The 18512-nt window shown below is 38.7% G+C and overlaps 3 protein-coding genes across 5 annotated transcripts; 2 read left to right on the top strand and 1 right to left on the bottom strand.

The window, feature by feature from the left end:
- Nucleotides 1–1356: 1356 nt before the first annotated feature.
- LOC103945643 (putative disease resistance RPP13-like protein 1) lies at nt 1357–3662 on the top strand. The gene is made up of 2 exons (XM_048570236.1): nt 1357–1730; nt 1814–3662. Exons 1-2 carry the CDS (start codon nt 1357–1359, stop codon nt 3660–3662), a joined length of 2223 nt encoding a protein of 740 aa, XP_048426193.1.
- A 34-nt stretch (nt 3663–3696) lies between these two features.
- LOC125470742 (putative disease resistance protein At3g14460) lies at nt 3697–5709 on the top strand. Its single transcript, XM_048570235.1, has one exon. It carries the CDS (start codon nt 3697–3699, stop codon nt 5707–5709), a length of 2013 nt encoding a protein of 670 aa, XP_048426192.1.
- Nucleotides 5710–6319: 610 nt separating this feature from the next.
- On the bottom strand, nt 6320–17658 carry LOC103945595 (flowering time control protein FY-like). 3 transcript variants are annotated; one of them, XM_048570273.1, is made up of 19 exons: nt 17438–17658; nt 16679–16972; nt 16169–16260; nt 15598–15666; nt 15355–15459; nt 13973–14068; nt 13518–13600; nt 13348–13419; nt 13180–13277; nt 11799–11858; nt 11648–11708; nt 11478–11565; nt 11291–11354; nt 9999–10077; nt 9298–9387; nt 8329–8417; nt 7428–7939; nt 6985–7215; nt 6320–6888 (listed from the first exon to the last, which is right to left on the bottom strand). In XM_048570273.1, exons 2-19 carry the CDS (start codon nt 16950–16952, stop codon nt 6820–6822), a joined length of 2232 nt encoding a protein of 743 aa, XP_048426230.1. In that variant the 5' UTR covers nt 16953–16972; nt 17438–17658; the 3' UTR covers nt 6320–6819. The 3 variants fall into 3 exon arrangements, with proteins under 3 accessions (XP_048426230.1, XP_048426231.1, XP_048426232.1); XM_048570274.1 differs by lacking the exon at nt 17438–17658 and adding an exon at nt 15767–15966 and having other exon boundaries at nt 16679–16724; XM_048570275.1 differs by lacking the exon at nt 17438–17658 and adding an exon at nt 15767–15930 and having other exon boundaries at nt 16679–16693.
- Nucleotides 17659–18512: the final 854 nt, after the last annotated feature.

Below are 18512 nucleotides of genomic sequence, written 5' to 3'. Positions count from 1 at the left end.
TTTCTTCTTAAACTCATTATTGTTCTGGAAAACCACTGTTCATATTCCCGTTATCATAAAGAAATTATTAATATTTGAATTTTTTTTTTACCAAATTTAATTCTCTGGGTTAATTTGATATTTTTTTTCTTGAACAAATTGTGATTCTCTATATGTAATCTTTGTAATTCGTGTACAAAGAACAATAAGGTGCGATGGTTTGCCAGCGTGTAATGCTAATGTCAAACCCCAGCTTTGTGCTCGTCAAATTAAAACATGAAGCTTTAATGGAGTCAAACTACAAACCCCCATCTTAACAAGGTGTAAGAAAGTTGGCAATTCCTTTAATGCAGTTGTGTGGAGATGTGTGACTTTACTTGGGTTGACAGACACCCATCTTCACTTGTTCATGTACTTAATAAAGATGGACTGCCTTGCCCACATTAATTTTCTTTGGTGGTGCAAGGAGTGACGCTAGTTGCTTCCTGGTAGTGTCGGCTTTCTTCCCCTTGCACTTCTAGCTTTGTTATTTGCTTGTTTGCCTTGTTGTGGGCTTTCGTTGTAATCTTTGGCATCTTTGCCCTGTTTATAAATTCCAGTTAACCAAAATAATAAAAAAAATAAAAATATGGGAAATGTTATTGGCATTCCAAAAATCTTATTCAATTTTTCTTTTCAAATATAGAAAGTTTAGAATGCAGAATGAGATTTTTGGAAAGCCAATAACAATTTCCAAAAATATAAAAACTACAAACATTAGAACTCAATCCATGCAGCGTTTCGGGTGACTCTATCCATTAGAACTCAACTCCCCATCAAAATGTCATCGGAAAGTTTCATATCACTGTAAAATTTGATCGTCGACTACAAACATAAAATCTTCCGTACAGTAAACTTCCGCAATTCAAATGATAGAAAATCACTAGAAATGTAAAGGATGCCAAGAGAAACTCATTCGTTACGATATAGTTTGTTCATTTATACAGTAAATATCGTTTACACAGAATGTTACAATCTGACTGCGTCCATTTGATTACGATCACACTAGGATACGATGATGAAGGTTAAGAGGGGAAATCAAAGAAATAGGGATACTCTGGGAATTTAATTTAATGACCCTGTAACAATTTGTGTTGTATTGACTCTTTGCCGACAGACTTGACCATCTAGAAAAAACATCAGTACATAGAAGTATTGTGTTGACTTGGCCTGGCCTGGCAGCTGCAAACGCAACTTCCAGGAAGCTTAAAAAAAAAAAAAGAAGAAGCATTTCTTATGAAGTTGCATAAGCATAAGCCAAAAGTATTCACTGTTAGAAATCAACCTCTAGAAGTGCTTTTTGTTTCTCTCTTCACTTTTCTTACCTGGAAAGGAACAATGGCCATCGGAGAGGCCTTTCTTTCTGCCTTTCTTCAAGTTTTGTTTGACAGATTGGCTTCCAATGAGTTTGTAGGCTTACTGTGCGGGAGGAAGTACGATGACTTGCTGGACAAGTTGAAGGTCACTCTTCTGACTGTTACGACGCTGCTTAATGATGCCGAGGAGAAGCAGTTTTACAACGTTGCTGTGAAGAAGTGGTTGCACATGACTAAAGATGCGCTCTATGATGCCGAGGACTTACTAGATGATCTTGCTAGCGAAGCCTTGGCTTGTAAGATGGCAGCTGAATCTCCGGCCACCACTAAACAGGTATGGAATTGGAACCGTATTTCTACCTCTCTCAGTCCATCTAGTAGAGGGATCGAACATAAGTTGGTAAGATAATTGAGAGGTTGGAATTGATTGCCCAATATAAAAATGTTCTTGGGTTGAAAGACAATGTTCTAGCCTTTAGACATAGATCACCAACAACTTCGTTGGTAGATGAATCATGTGTTTACGGCAGGAGCTGTGACAAAGAGGAGATAATTCGAGTTTTGTTATGTGATGAACCAACTAGTAGAAAGGTTGGTGTAGTTCCTGTCATTGGCATGGCTGGAATTGGAAAGACGACTCTTGCACAACTGATTTACAATGATGAAAGAGTGGACAAGCATTTCGATTTAAAAATTTGGATGTTTGTGTCTGATCATTTTGATGCAGTGAGGGTGACGAAAACAATTCTCGAGTCAGTCAATATGAAAAATGTTGATCTTGATGACTTGAATCTACTTCAAGTTTGTTTGAAAGAAAAATTGGCTGGAAAGAGATTCTTGATTGTTTTGGATGATGTTTGGAACAAGAGGAATGATGATTGGGATCTCTCATGGATTCCTTTCAGAGCAGGGAGAAGCGGAAGCAAGATAATTGTAACAACGCAAAACAGCGATGTTGCATCAAGCATGGGTACGGTTCCAGCTTATCATTTGACAGGTTTATCATTTGAAGATTCTTGGTTATTGTTCAAGAGCCAAGCATTTGAGAATCGAATCATTGATGCTAATCTCGAAGCCATTGGTAAGGAGATTGTCAACAGGTGTGATGGTTTGCCCATGGCAGTGAAAAGATTTGGAATCCTATTGCACTCTAGAAGGGAAGAAGATGAATGGAAGGATATGTTCAGTAGGAAAATATGGGATCTACCAGATGATGAAAGTAACATCCTTCAGACTTTAAGATTAAGCTACCATCACCTTCCTGCACATTTGAAGCCGTGTTTCGCATACTGTTCCTTGTTCCCAACGGAATTTGAATTTAACAAAGATTCACTTGTTCTGTTGTGGATGGCGGAAGGTTTGCTTGAGCAACCAAAAGGAAATAAAACTTTGGAAGATGTCGGCAGTGAGTATTTTCAGGAGCTGGTATCCAGATCATTCTTTCAACAATCACTTCACAATCGATCAAGATTTGTAATGCACAACCTCATGAAAGAGCTAGCTCAATTTGTTTCTGGAGAGTTCTGTTTCAGATTGGAGGATAAAGTCGACGACAGCAATCAATACAAAGCATATGAGAAGGCTCGCCATTCTTCATATATTCGCCGCCAACGTGAGTTCACTACAAGGTTTGACTCCTTCAGCAGACTTGAGTGCTTACGCACCTTCCTTCCGCTGGATGATTTGGATCCAACAGACGGAACTGGATTTAGCTATTTGGCTAACAAAGTCCCTCGTGATCTACTTCCAAAGTTGCGATATCTGCGAGTGCTATCTTTCAATGCTTGTCGTATTACTGAACTGCCAGACACAATAGGCAATTTAAAGCATCTACGCTATCTGGACCTCTCTCGCACTGCAATTAAAAGGTTGCCTGATTCTACGAGTATGCTTTGCAATTTACAAACATTGTTATTAGTAGAATGTCGCTCTCTCACTAAGTTGCCAGCAGAAATGGGGAACCTGACAAGCCTACGCCATCTTCATATTGACGGAAGCAGATTAAAAGAGATGCCACTGCAAATGTGTAGACTGAAGAATCTCCAATCCTTGTCTAATTTTATGGTAGGTAGGGAGAATGGCTGTGGAATTAAAGACTTGAGCGACATGCTGCAACTTAAGGGATCCCTTATCATTTCAGGACTGCAGAATGTTGTGAATTTTGTAGATGCAATGGAGGCTAATCTGAAGGGCAAGGAAGGACTTGATCACTTGGTGTTCCAATGGAGTGACAGTTCTGATGATTCGCTCGCTGATACAGATGAAGAGGATGTTTCTGACATGCCACAAGTTCACAGAATCCTAGACGATCTCAACATCAGAGGTTAGTAGTGTTACGAGATTTCCGAGTTTTAAGGAAACCATGGATGCTTATGAACAAGAGGCCAATGAGTTAAGGTTGAAAAGGAGAAACAGTATGGATGGTTCAAGAAATGAAAGATCTGAGATGGTTGTATTCGAGATGCTGCAACCTCATAAAAATATAAAAAAAGTTACGATTGAAGACTATGGAGGCACAAAATTCCCCAGTTGGATTGCGTCCCCATTGTTCTCCAATATTCTATATTTAAAGCTCATCAACTGCAGGAAGTGTACACGACTGCCGGCACTCGGGCAACTTCCTTCACTAAAAGACCTCATTGTTGAAGGGATGGAGGGCATAACAAGTATAGGCGCCGAGTTCTATGGGGATTACCATTCATCTGTCCTTCCATTTCCGTCGTTGGAGACCCTAAAATTTGACTACATGATAAACTGGGAGGAGTGGTCTTCTTCTGGGGTTGAAGGACGGGAAGATTTCTGTTGCCTGAAAAAGATTGAAATTCTAAACTGTCCAAAGCTCAAAAAGTTCTCTCAGAACTTCTCAGCCTTGAGAAAAATGAGAATTAAGTGGTGTGAGGAATTGATTGCTCTTCCAAGCCTTTCAAAGACAGATAATCGTTTAGAGCAACGCGGAGAATTCCCTAACCTCCTTGAGCTTTTTATATGGACATGTCCCAACCTAAGGGAATTACCTAGCATATTTCCGTCTCTGCAAGTCCTCGAGATAAATGGATGTCAAGAACTAACAGAGCTGCCCAAGCTCCCTTTGATCAGGGAGTTGGAACTTAAAAAGTGCAATGAGGAGATACTACGAAGTATAGTTGGACTTTCCTCGCTGACCTACTTGCATTTGCATCAAATTCCCGGGCCAACACGTCTACTTGAAGGGTTTCTACAACACTTGACAGCTCTTGAAGAGTTGAAGATTGTGCATCTCAGCGAGATGGTCACTTTGTCTAATGAGATTGGATTGCGAAATCTCATGCACCTCCAACGCTTGGAAATTTCAGGATGTCCATTCTTACAGGAGTTGCCACAATGCTTGCACCAACTCTCATCTCTTAAGGAGTTTAAAGTTTGGAGATGTCCTTCACTTGTATGCTTTCCGGAAACAGGTTTTCCTTCCACGCTTAGAGGCCTTGAGATCAAGGGTTGTGATGCTCTCCAACTCCTACCAGAATGGAAGATGCAGAACAGTAATGACTTGTGTTTTCCGCTTGAGTACTTGGTAATTGAAGGCTGTTCTTCTCTGAAGTCGTTTCCGAAAGGTGAGCTTCCCAGCACACTCAAAGAACTTGAAATCCAAAACTGCAAAAATTTGGAATCCCTTCCAAAGGACATGATTCACAATAATAGTTCTCTTGAATTTCTTAAGATTTCCGGGTGTCCTTCTGTTACATCCTTTCCGAGAGGTACTTTTGGTCTCCCTGCAGTAACATCCGGCGTAGTCATGAACCTTAAACAGCTCATCATCAATGACTGCACCAACCTCCAGTTCTTACCTGAAGGTCTGCACAACCTTGTACATCTCAATAATTTGGCAATTACTGAGTGTCCACTTGTCGAGTCTATCGCGGAATTTGACCTACCCAACTCCATGCTGAAAGCAATTAAAGTTTCTGATTGTAGAAGCCTCAAGTCCCTACCAAAACGTATGCACAACCTCACGTCTCTTCAAGAACTATGCATAGAAAGTTGCCCTAGTCTCGTCTCATTTCCAGATGGTGGATTGCCAACTAATCTATCTTCATTGTCGATCATGGATTGTGAAAACTTCAAGCCTTCGTTCGAGTGGGGGCTGCACAGACTCACTTGTCTCACCAACCTCGCCTTTGGTGGTTGTCAAGGACTGGTGTCATTCCCAGAGGATTGGCTGTTGCCTATCAGTTTATCCTCTCTTCAGCTTCAGCGACTGCCAAATCTCAAGTTCCTACCCAACAGATTTCACAATCTCACCTCTCTCGATAATCTGGAAATATCGGAATGTGACATACCTCAAACCTTGTTTGAAGAGGAGCAACCGAAGATGCTTCAAAATTTTGAAATTCTGTGATCCACTCTCACTAGTGGTTTTGTGTAAATTGATTATAATTCTATGTTCATCAATGCAAAAGATCCATTCACTTCAATTTCATACCAGTCGATATATGTCGTTTAAAAATCTAGTTTTCCATCTGTGTTGCATCTGTGACATATAGCATTCTGGTCAATGGGAACCTTCAGGACTTATTCAACCAAGTCGGGGATTAAGACAAGGTGATCCAGTCTCTCCAGTCTTGTTTTTAAAATGCGGGAGGGTTTATCTGCACTTAATAGGAGGAAGGAAGATGGTTGTCTACATGGCTTTCAAATCTCGGCAAATAGTCTGACTGTGGGAGAGCACACAAAAAGACCTAAGAAGCAATTGATGGAAGTGATGAAGATCATCTTGGATTGCAGGCGGACGGTGCTTCGAAGAAGGTACTGACGATGTCTGGAATGGTGGAGGTGAGGGTTCATGGCTAGGCGGAACATTTCTTATCTCCGGCGGGTAAAGAGGTTCTACTGAAAGCTGTGGCCTCGGCATTACCCGATTCTGCAATGTCAAGCTTGAAACTGCCGGTCAATCTATGCAAGGAAAAAGAAAGACTACTATCAAGGTTTTGGTGGAGGGACAAAAAAGCACTCAGAAAGGAGTTCATTGGGGTACTTGGAGCAAGGTCACAACATAGCAAATACTTGCCAAAATTTGGATGGCACATTCTACAGTGTCCGGAATCTCTCTTAGCGCCGCCACTTTGAGGCCAAAAATTGCCTTAAAGACAATTTAAATAAAATCTCTTGTTTGCTCAAGCAAGCTATCTCAATTGAGTCGATTCTAGGCCGCAGTACATAAACAAAAAAACGAACAGAAGACGTAGATCTTAGGAGGAGCTTCCACTCTGTCCGGGTTTAACCTGGGATTTGATGGCAGACTAGAAAACCACCTGCAGACGCACAACGCCAAGTGCAACATTTCTGTTTGCTCGACCAAGTTATCTCAATGATTAAATTCTATGCCGAAGGAAAAACCTACCAAGCCGTATGACAGGATTTACATGTAAACAAGCTGGCCTGAAGAGAGGGTGGGGAGAAAGGAGAGAGGAGATCGGGAGGATTAAAGTCAAGGCCGATATAAAATGGTCTACTGAGGTGTTTGCCCGTGCAGTGGTGGCCCCGGTGGAGGTTGGGGCATACCAGATTGACCCCTAGACTGCAATATGCAAGACAAGGTCAAATTAGCTTTTCCCGAGTTAATGTTGAGATTTATGAAAATTTCTGTACCACCAAGTACAAATTTTTGTCTTACCTGATAAGGATACCCCGGATGCATGGACATTTGCCCAGGCTGACCCCGATTGAAGGCGCCACCCTGAGGATACATTTGAGCTCCACTTGCATTTGTTGCGCCCTGCATGTTTGGCATACCATTTGGAAAACCTCCACTTGTAGGCAGAGATCCCGAGTGCATTGGGTTCATGCCCATAAAATGACCTTGTGGCAATGGGTGACCCATCTGATTCATTGTACCTTGAATTCCCTAAGGAACCAAACTAATGTTAATTACCACCAACTATGAGATTTTCCAGGAGTACATAGGCAACAAGGATCGTTCTAAAACCGAATGCAATCTTCACTATTTCTTGAAGTAAGAATATCTAACTTATAAAACAATATTCCAGGGGGATCCAATTTATAAAAATAAGACGTGAATAAATGTAATAAATAATTCTGTGAAAAAAGATGGCATACCATTGGCATTGAATGTGAGGTAGGAACAGATGAAGGCATAGATACAGGCCCTGAAGATGGCATACCAAGTGGTGGCATTTGGGGTGGCGGTCGATGTAAATGAGGATGTGGCAGCAAGGGTAAATGGGATGGAGGCTGCAAATGTGGCATATTTGGAGGTGCCATAGACATAGGGGGCATTTGTTGCGGGTGACCTTGGTGTTGGTGTTGGTGTTGTGGCATCTGTTGAGGAATTTGCTGATATTGTTGCTGCTGATTCACAGCAAGAAGAGACGGGTGTGGACCAGGCGGGAGAGGTGGAGCACCTAACGCCATCGAAAGTGCATGAGGCTGCTGTTGCTCCCCCTGATTTGATGCATCAAGAGATAACGGCATAGCAACTCCAACACCTGGAATAGTTCCTTCATTTCGAGTCAACCCAGGAACAAAGGGTCCAGGAGTTGGTGGTCCTTCAGGTACTGGAAAATTACCAGTCATGCGACCACCAAAAGCAGGGTTTTGCTCACCATAACCTGAGAAAAATAAAAATAACATGATGCGCTGATCAATTCAGGACACATTTACCTTAATTAAACTACAAATTCATATGCAGGGTGTGGGAGGGTGGGTTTTTGTGTGCGCCGCGCACACACTTATATGCGCATTTTTCTCTATAATATGACCCCCTGTACGTAGCATATCGAGTATTAAGACCATGTCATACACAAACTTGAAAACAAAATATCCTAAATGCTGACGACATTAGTTATTTTTTAAATAAAAATATACCCTTAAAGGGAAATGTTGAGTCATGCTTGGTGTTGCACAAGTCAAACGTAAAATGCTTAAAATATGACATCTATTTGATAAGATAATGGGCTATATAGTTTACCATTTTGATTTGGGGGTGGCAAAGTACTACCTTGATTTTGGCTGGTGTTAGATTTATCACGACCAGTATCTCCTGGCCTATTTCTGCACCAAAACTTCGTAGTGTGATCATTGCTACCACTGCAGAAGAACAATAAAAGTAAATGAAGCCACTGCCAAACCAAAACAGTATTTCAGAGAATTGTGACACTAGCTTGTTGAGAGTACACCAATATTATTCCATAACAAAAAATCCAAAACATCAATACCATATGCTCATTGATCCTTGGCCGAACATTAGACACATCTAAACGAAGTCCAATCACTACGGAATTTGGATTTTGGTAAAGGTAGTAGACAAATACACAACTCGTATTAAACAAATAAGATCCAATCCATAAGTTAAGGGAAACAACTCAGGGCACAAAGAATGTTCTTATTCCAGAGACATGCCTCCTCTGACAAATCACAAGGTTTTAAAATAGGTGGTTCCCGTTGATCTAAACTTCTAGCAATTTTTGTACGAAATTGCATTACGGTCAAGAAGCAAACTCACGTTATGACGTGTTATGCTCCACTTTCACATAAAAATTTATAACAGCAACCTCACAGCCAGCAAAGTGATTAAGGACAAACCCAACATAGTTTCTATTCTTCATCCAGTTTCCTATATGTTAGTTCCCTTGAGATTCATTAACACAGGAAAAGGAAAAAAGAAAAGAAAAAATCATCAGAGCATCTTGGAATTGCCACTAAATCCTAGGACAAAGTGCTCTGTCAAAAATTGAATGCTTTAATGACATAGCTTTTGAGGCATCTGCATTCACAAATGGAAAATCAAAGGTAGGCCATCTTAGGAGATCATTTTACAAGTAAACTTAATGATAAAGTGAATTGGTTTTGGGAGCATTCCAGTTTTGGCAATTTTCACAATTCACATCTATAACATAAAAGTTTGAAAGGGGGAAGATATTAATAAAAAAAAGACAGAAAACACGTTATGAAGACAAGTAATACATACCTGCAGAGAAGATAACCGATAGGATGCCATGCAAGATCCCACACACTGTGATCATGTGCATTGGGAATTTCAACCTGGGGAGTTTCATGCCTGTGCATCAGGATATTTTAGCTTTCAGAAACTTCCAGGTTATAATGAAGATCCATATGAACATAATAATAGTAATTCGTACTGAAAACTTGAAGATATCGTCATTTTCTCCAGTCATCTAAAAGGGCATAAATTGTAAATATGTAATACGTCTTTTTTTTTTTTTTTTTTTTTGTCAATAATACATCTTTGCAATAAAGCAATTTATATTTCACTATTATTAATTCATAAGATATCTTACTATTATTTTTCCTCACTTAATTATTTCCAGCATTTTCTGTGATACTTAAGTTCCAAGAAGCACTGATACTGTCCCTTCTCCCCTCAAGATGGATCAGTTACATATATGCTTCCTGATAACAGATTACACTTTCCATATCTATATGACTAATTTGGTTCAAAGGGTTGCCTTATAATCTAATAGAATTAAAATATGGGTTTCCTTACTTTCTAAACCATTCATTTCTTTCTAGAAAATACATACGTGTTGCAACAAAGACAAGTATGTAAAATTAAAAGGTTTAGAAAATACATATGTGCACTTAATTAAGAGTAAATCATAAAGGAAACTGAAGATCATAGGAGGTACTAGGATTGAGAATAGAATTTACCCAACAATCCAATGGTAAATGGATCCATCAAAACTCCCACTAACAAAATATTCTTCATGAAACGGATGCCAAGCCAGAGCTGACAAAATGTCAAAGAATGACAACCATAAATATTATACAATATATACATATAAAATGTTGATTAATATCTTGAGCACATTAACTTTGGCGCTCCATCGATGAGGCATGTGCATAATAAAGATGCAAGGGAAATGGGAGGAAGTTTTCCAAACAGAAATATTTTGCAATACTAATAATACAAGTTACAACAAACAATAATCATAATGACGCTCATCCATGAGAAATTTAATAAGAGTCAACAATAATGCCAAACAGTACCAGAAATAATAAAAACAATCCAACAGGGATGAACAAAATGGGATACTTGGGACCAATAAGGCAAAATTTCGAGAAAATAGATGATAAGAGTTTGATGGACGAAATGGAGGTATCCTTTTGTGAAAGAAAAAACACAAAATCATTTGAAAAGAACTGTCATTAGGTTAGCTATTCTTTATGGGGCCAATATTACTTTTAATAAAAGCAAGGGTAATGTATGAATGTAGCAGAGACAATGGTTCTGGTTAAAGCTGTTCAGTGAGGCCATCTAAGTTGGGTTATCAAACATGAGAGAGGCTTTATTTTGGGAGATTCATTAGCTTTATGGCAAGAGGAAGAAGGCTATGGTTCTAGGAAGATGCGCCGTGTGATGGCTGCTTTTCATGTAATATGAGTGGAGAGTAAAAGAAGGACATTTGACAATGTGAGTGGGTGGTGAGGTGGAGTATTTGTCGGAGAGGGTTCTCTTTTGAGCAATTCTATCAGGGTTTGCTCAGAGATATTCTATGAGTGGAGTGTCAAAGTAGGGTATTTGACAATGTGAGTGGGTGGGCAGGTAGAGTATTTTTGCGAGAGAGTTCTTTCTTTGCAAGCTTTCAAATAGGAATGCAGCTGTAATAAGTGTCCATTGTTTCTGTGCTAATTTTTTTTTTTTTGTTTTGTTTTAGAGCTCTCCAGATCTTTGATCTGGTGAACATCTTTTACACTGTTTTATGCTAATTCTTTCTCTTTATTTTTTGTGAAAACTATTTCTCTCTCTTTAATGTCATTGTGTTTCCTATCCAAAAAAAAAAAAAAATGTACACAGAGATAAGAATATTAAGATGGATTGATCAGGATAACCAAAAAAGGTAAGTCCAAACACCAAGGCATTAAGGAAACATCGAAGGTGGCACCTATTAGTGACAAGATAAGAGAAATACTAAGGTGATATCAGAAGAAACTTCACTGACCAGTCACATCCTTTCGATGCCCGCGGAAGGATGCAAGTTCTTTCATGGCCCTTATGTCATAAACCTGAGAGTATGGGGTGCAACAATATCATCAGCCACAGGAGGAAACTATAAATTTTCAATGAACAAAGAGATCCATTATCAATTTAAGTGACAGTTCAGAAGAAAAAAAAAATTGGCCACCAACCTTGATGAGTTGATCCTTCGAAGCAGTTAGCACCCAGTTACCATTTTGGTTCCATTTAACCGAGAGCACCATATTTTTATGGCCATGACTGCAAAGACATGCATAACATTTTAATAGAAATTTAAATAATAAATAACTTACAGGTTTAACTGCAATATCTCTCTACTTACAACGAACAGAGTTCTCGCCCTGACTTAGCATCCCAAAGTTTAACAAGACTGTCTTTCCCACCTACAGTGTAACCCAACCATATTGAAGTAATCAAACATTGACTTACAATAAGATCTCGATATCAACTTGGAAGAGAATTTTTGCAAATACCTGAAACTAGTAGAGATTTAGTAGGGTGCCAGTCAACACTCTTCACATCCCAACCATGGCCTGCCTGAGTTCAAACCACATAGAGAAATTCTAAGGTTACTCCATGCACTTCTTAAGCATGCAAATCCCAAGAACATGACGTCAAAAACTTTATAAACAAAGAAACTTAATGCAGTTGTGAATCTAAGATAATCTGTTCATGGATTTTCTGCTTTGCACCCAATAAAGTATTCCAACAATAGATCAACAACATATCCCGAGTACTGAGAATGCTACATGCTCTATGCATTTAGATGAAGCATCAAAGCAGTCCCAAACTTACAGACTAGGGATCACTTTTTAAACAAGATTTTGTGCCATTCGAAGTTAAATTTTAGTCAAAACCCCTTTTGGTCTTATGGTCTAGCTAACCCAACTTTACACCCTGGTAATACTTCCTGACATTTAAGGAGGGAGGGAAACAACTATATTGGCTGTTCAAACAGCTAGGGGTCCCACAATGCGAGATCCCACTTAGAAGCTTTTCTCATACGCATACTCAAAGCACATGCTGAAATGGGTAAACATACTCTCCATTAACAAAAATTTGAGGAAATGGACTCTTCATTTCACAAACTTGTGATTTTCAACCAGCCATAGTATATGTTTAACTTGGTTGATGTGATGTATCTCAAGTCATACTAACCCAAATTAACTAAATATATAGCAACTCCCACTTCTCAATACAACAAAATGTAAATAAACAAACAGGTCCCAATAAACACCAGTTTACTGGGTGTCAAAATACGTAATGCAGAAAACAAGAAATTGGAGTATTTGGAAAGAGAGCTTGAAAGAGACTTTAAGAAAAGATATGGAGTACTTGGAGCTAACAGAAAACTTGGTGCTAAACCAAGCGCAGTAGCGTTCTAAGATTCATATAGCCGACCAATTAGTGGGATAGGGCTTGGTGGTGGTGGTTGTTGTTGTAGAAAACAAGAAATCCCCAGAAACAATCTAACACTTCGAAATAAAGTATATTTCTGTCACAACATTCCAATCCATTGCCAAAACCAGAAAATTTCTGGTAGGCAACCAGGGTTACCAATTATGAAAGCTACATTGAAAAGGAATCTAGATCCTAAGGTTTTCCCTTACAAATCTGAATGGGAAACGTATTTAAAATAATAAATAAAGAGAGAAAATATAATATTAAGATGAATTCAATTTCACATAGAAAATGGATGTCTATGTGTTTAGAGCTTTGGATGAAGGGTATGCATTTCTTTTATTGTACAGATAACAACATATCAATAACATCATATAGAAGTACTTGGATTGAACTAGCAACCCATGCTCAACAAGCTCAGGCTATATCCATTGTGTAGTCAAAGCACTTTACCAGTCAGTGTGCGCTCTTCTTGGCACCGTGCAAAGTCCCAAACTTTAACAGTATTATCATCGGAGCAGGAACAGAATTTCAAGTCAGTCTTGCAGAAGCTGTTACAACAGCCCAGTTAACAAATGTCTGAAGCAGAATGAATAATATTATGCAAACAGGAGAATTTACCTTAAGTCGCGAACAGATTCTTTATGAGCAGATTTATTTGCCTTTACATTATTCATGTTGTTTTGCCAATACCTAACAAATACACCCATATGTATGAACAAGTTAAACTATCATAACTTTTCATTTAATAGAACTTATTAAAAATTAAAAAAAATCATATCTGTAATTACTTTATTGCACCGCCATCATCACCAGAGACCATCCAATTGTCATTATGACTCCACACCATAGACCTGATTGCTTGATCATGAGCCTAGAAATTGAAGAAAAAATAATCAGCTCTCATTCTGACATCCATTGGACAGTAATTAAAAGAAATGGACGTCTAAATTTTTTTTTTTTTCAAGAAGAAACTATAGAAAGTTATTATAACAACAGAAGAAATTACAACTAGTGGCTAAGAAATCCACCAACTAGCTAAGACCTCTCCAGTAGGACTACTTTACAAGTAACTAAAGCTGTACCAAATTCATTTACGGCTGCTAACACATCCATCACAAAATAAGAAAGAGAATAATCCCTAAACTCATTCGAAACTGATGCCCAGAGGGCTGCCCAGTATCTTACTCTACCCATAGTTCCTCTACTCTCACTCCCTTATAATCCTCAAAATTCTTCTACTAACCTGAAGAATCATTTCAAAGTTAAATGATTGTCCATTCCAAAGAGTGAATTCCCCACTTTGAGAGCCAGTAATAAGACGTCTTCCTGTAGGAGTCCACTGTAAAAAGAAAAAGAGAGAGGATGAGGACAGCGAAAATTAGAAGGATAGCTCAACAACAAAACCAATAAAATGACACAAAAAATTCCCTTTTTTGTTTTGTTTTTTTTTTTTTTTTTGAGAAGAAATGATAACACTTTATTAAAATAATAACATGAATTACAAAATAGTGGATAAGAAATCCACCATCTAGCAAAACTAGCTAAGACCTCTCAAGTAGATCTATTTACAAGTAACATAACCTCAACCAAAATCATTTTACGGCTGCTAACATATACCACACTATATGAGAAAGAGAATAATCCCTGAACTTATTCAAAACTGATGCCCAGAGGGCTGCCCAGTGTCTTACTCTACCCCATAGTTCTGCTACCCCCACTCCATTATAATCCTTCAAAACTCTTCTATTACGCGCCGACCAGTGAGAAAATACAACCGTAAAAGTAAAACCGCTCAAGTGTTTAACACCAGAGCTCATATCCAATAGGATACACCCCTTGTACACCCTCCCTAAAACCGTGCGGATCACTCTCTCAACCTAGAGAAATATCCTCTCTAGTAACCCAACAGTAAACCCACTCCTGTAACACACCCAAGAGTAAATCCACTTTTGTATCCCATGCACTCAGATAATTCCCATCTGAGTCATACTTCAAACGACCAAGGCCTCCACCTTTGTATAGGGCTTACGAGAAGCAGCTAGAAATCAGTAGCCACTTCCTTGTACCAATGCACCGACTTGCATTAAATACACAAAATTTAACCCAGTTGTTCCACTAATGGAACTCTCTTGAGCCAGCCATAATTATCCGTCAATACACCAGCTAAATAACCACTATATTAATTTCAATACAATACCAAGAACCCAGTATGCGAATAATGCATGTCTTTCTGTCAATACATGTCCAACCACATCCATTTACCATGAGTAAATTCATGGGAATTTCAAAAGCCATGCACCTCCACTTAAGAGGGAGGTTATTCTCAACAGCGTCTACATGTCATTGATGTCAGGTGTCAATCAAACAACAATACTACAGAAATGATAGTTGAACAATAAGATTATTCATTATTGAAAAGTTTTTGGAAATATGCCAGCCGGTAGTCACACCTCCCTCCAAAATAGGGATCCCAAGTTCAAATCTCCCTCCAAACAACATAACTCCAAACTCAAAAAGAAAACATCAACATGCTCAATGAAGGATGCACAGAAAAACATAAAAAACACATAGAGAAAGAGGATTTAGATTTTCTTTTGACCAAATCTGAATTGTAGTGAAACTTACCAAAACCCGATTAATCGGACAACGATTCTTGTTTAAAGAAGTGTGTACAAACTTTGCAGCAAAGCTAGTGGATGGATTATCTAAGTAGGCAACTGACGGCAACATCTACATTGAAAACACAATATTCATGCAAAATGAACATATAACCAAGTTCAGACAACAATTGGACTACCATCATGCTTCCAATTAAGAATTTCTTGAACACAAAGAAAAAATGAAATAGAAATAACAAGGACTACTGACATCAATTGCTGCTGCAGGTGTGGGTTGCAATACCGTTCTATCCCTTGCATCGCGCTGCCACATTCGAATCTGAACACAATAATGAATGATTTTAGGATACTTGATCACTAATATAAATTTGCAAGTTTACAAGACAATGACAACCAGAATCCTTAAAGGCTATGTTCACCTGAAAATGACACAGAAATATCCGATGGACATAACGTAGTGATCTTTTGTGAGTTTAACCTCTGGGTGGGAGTTTATTTTTAATTTTAGTGTGGTGGTTTCTGTTCTGATCTGTGCTTCGCAGGGGTGGTTGGGTTGTTGCAGGGATGTCTGTTGGACTGTTTTCTGGCCCGGAAGAGATGTTAAAACCCTGGTCCCTTCCTTAAGCATAGATAAGACCATATTGCAGGACATAACTTTTAAGATACATGGGTTTAAATAACATAAAAAAATTAACAAATCAATGCACTCCCAAATTACATGTACCCATCAAATCAAAGGATGACTTCTTGCTGAAATGATGACTGTAGGAAAGTCAAAGAAACATGAACAAAAGTATCATGCAAAATAATGAAAACTTTACCTGCATATATCGCACTACAGTGCTAGTATAATCAACTGCCCTCCTGTGTGTAAGCTTTTTCATCCTTTTTCCAGGAAAACTGTCAGCATGAGCTGCAACAAACAAACCATTTGTCACTCATTATAAATAAAAAAATTAAAAAGAAAAGGAAAATTCATTAAATTCTGCACTAAACCTCTTAGAAAAATTAAACCACTATTTTCAAATATTGTTTACACCTTCCGCCTCACTGGCATACCCTTTTAAATTGCATATCTAAAGAACTTCAAGATCCAAAACCAGTTCTAAGTGTTTAATTTACAGATTCTTTATTCAAAGCCGTGGCGCTTTAAAACTGTAAATCCAAAGTTGAAAATCCCAGTCAGAAAAAAGAAGTAAATTGCAACCAAATTCTTGTTTAGGTACCTCCCTACACTTAAAATTCTTTTATTTTTATTTTTTTTCCATTAATTTCCAACCCAAAAGAACCAGAACAAAATAGCAAAGACAAAGGCATAATTTGGTACGAACCATCATAAGGAGGAGCGAGCCCAGGTTGGTTGTGATACTCTGGGGGCATATTAGTTGAAGAAGCCGACGGCTGACGCATCATTAGGGCCGGTGGCGGCGGGCCTCTATGAAATTCTCCACCTTGCTGCTGATGTTGCTGGTGTAGTTGCAAATGCTGTTGCTGGTGTTGTTGCAGATGCTGCTGCTGATGTTGTTGCAAATGCTGCTGCTGATGTTGAGGATGTTCCTGCTGATGTTGTGGGTGCTGTTGCTGTTGTGCATCAGGGTACATCATTGTAGCCCCAAATCAAAGTACTAAAGGGAAAAGAAAACAAAAACCAAAACGCCAGGATTAGAGAACAGAGAAGTGGAAAGTTGCACCAATTTAAACGCCTTCCGCTGAGCTGAAATCGAATTCAATTGGGATTAGCAGTCAGACTGGCTATGAATTCAAGGCAATGAAGGCCTAAGGGGTGGAAATTTAGAGTTTTAACACAGCATGGCCTTCTCATAGATATGGTTTCTTTTCATGAATTGAGAGAAAACCCATCAAACAATCGACAGACTTGAACAACTAGAGCGTAACAAAGCATGTAAAGAGCGAAAATTTAATCTGTTTAAAATAAATTAACAAATAAAAAATCTACAAATACAGCAAAAAAGACATAAAAATTCACAACCATAAATTGAATAATGGAATTGAACCAGTATACCATACTGAATAATGGAATTTAATAAAAATTAATAAATAAAAACCAAACTATAAAAAAAGAGACTTACTGGGATTTGATAACTTTCTCAACCCAGAATTTAGTTCTGAGAACTGCAGTAGGATGTATGCAGAATGCCAGAAGCGGATTCGTTTCTTGAGGAAGGAGAGTGGAGACGGAAAGTATGAATCCGAGAGGGATTAAATTTGAAGTAGGAACCTGAGAAATTTGAGCATTCTGGAATCCGAATACGAAAGCGAGAGCTTGTGCTCTTCAAGCGGGGTAAGGGCAGTCCCTGATTTTTCAGTTGGGTCTCTCTCTTTTCGAGCGGGGTTCATGTTCAGTCAAATTCGGCTGAGTTTTGCGCTTACGTACATCGACGCCGTTGGTTCCATCCAACGGTCGAAATTACAACTCCGCAGCTAACACTTAAAAATCATCTCCAACAATGAGCTAAAAGCCAAATTTCCCCCAATTCACCCCCCCCCCCAACCCACTCCAACCCAATTCAATTTTTTGGGCTAAAAGCCAAATGCCGAAGCTAGGCCAAATACCTCCCAAATACCCCCCAAATTCCCCTGCATGCGAGTGGACTCGCTGGAACTTGGGCCACTCTCGGCCTGCCCACACACGTATACGCCCCACGCACTGGGCCTGCAATGCTTTCCCGACAGGGGTGGGCCCCGCAGTTAGCTGGTTGTTGGCCAACATCATCATCCCAACGGCTATAATTGACATCCAATGGCTGGGGTTTAAGGGCCGTTGGTTGATCTAACGGTCTAAATTCAAATTTATTTTTTTTAGAATATGTTATTTTAAAATACATTGAATCCAATGGTTGAGATCAAATATAATCAAATCTAATGGTAAAAAAAAAAAAAAAAGATCTAACAACCTAAATTTAAATCCAACGACTAAAATAATTAAAAAAAATATTTAACTCAAAATTCACCCAAAAATTCTATAAATACCTATGTATTGTTCAAACAACTACACAAGACTCAATTTTCTCCTACAATTCTTCCAATTTATCTTTCTACCATTTCTTTCCATTTCCAAATTGTTCAATATGGCAAGAGAGCATATTAGAGGTTGTAATTGGACCTGTGAGGAAGATGTTGCTTTATGCTTGGCATGAGTTTCTG

This window comes from the organism of the source record quoted next, unplaced genomic scaffold (assembly GCF_019419815.1).
Source record: "Pyrus x bretschneideri cultivar Hongxiangsu unplaced genomic scaffold, Pyrus_bretschneideri_v1 Contig52, whole genome shotgun sequence".
Lineage (NCBI taxonomy): Eukaryota > Viridiplantae > Streptophyta > Magnoliopsida > Rosales > Rosaceae > Pyrus > Pyrus x bretschneideri.
Note: the sequence above shows the minus strand (reverse complement) of the source record. Positions and strands in the feature narration are given on the sequence as shown.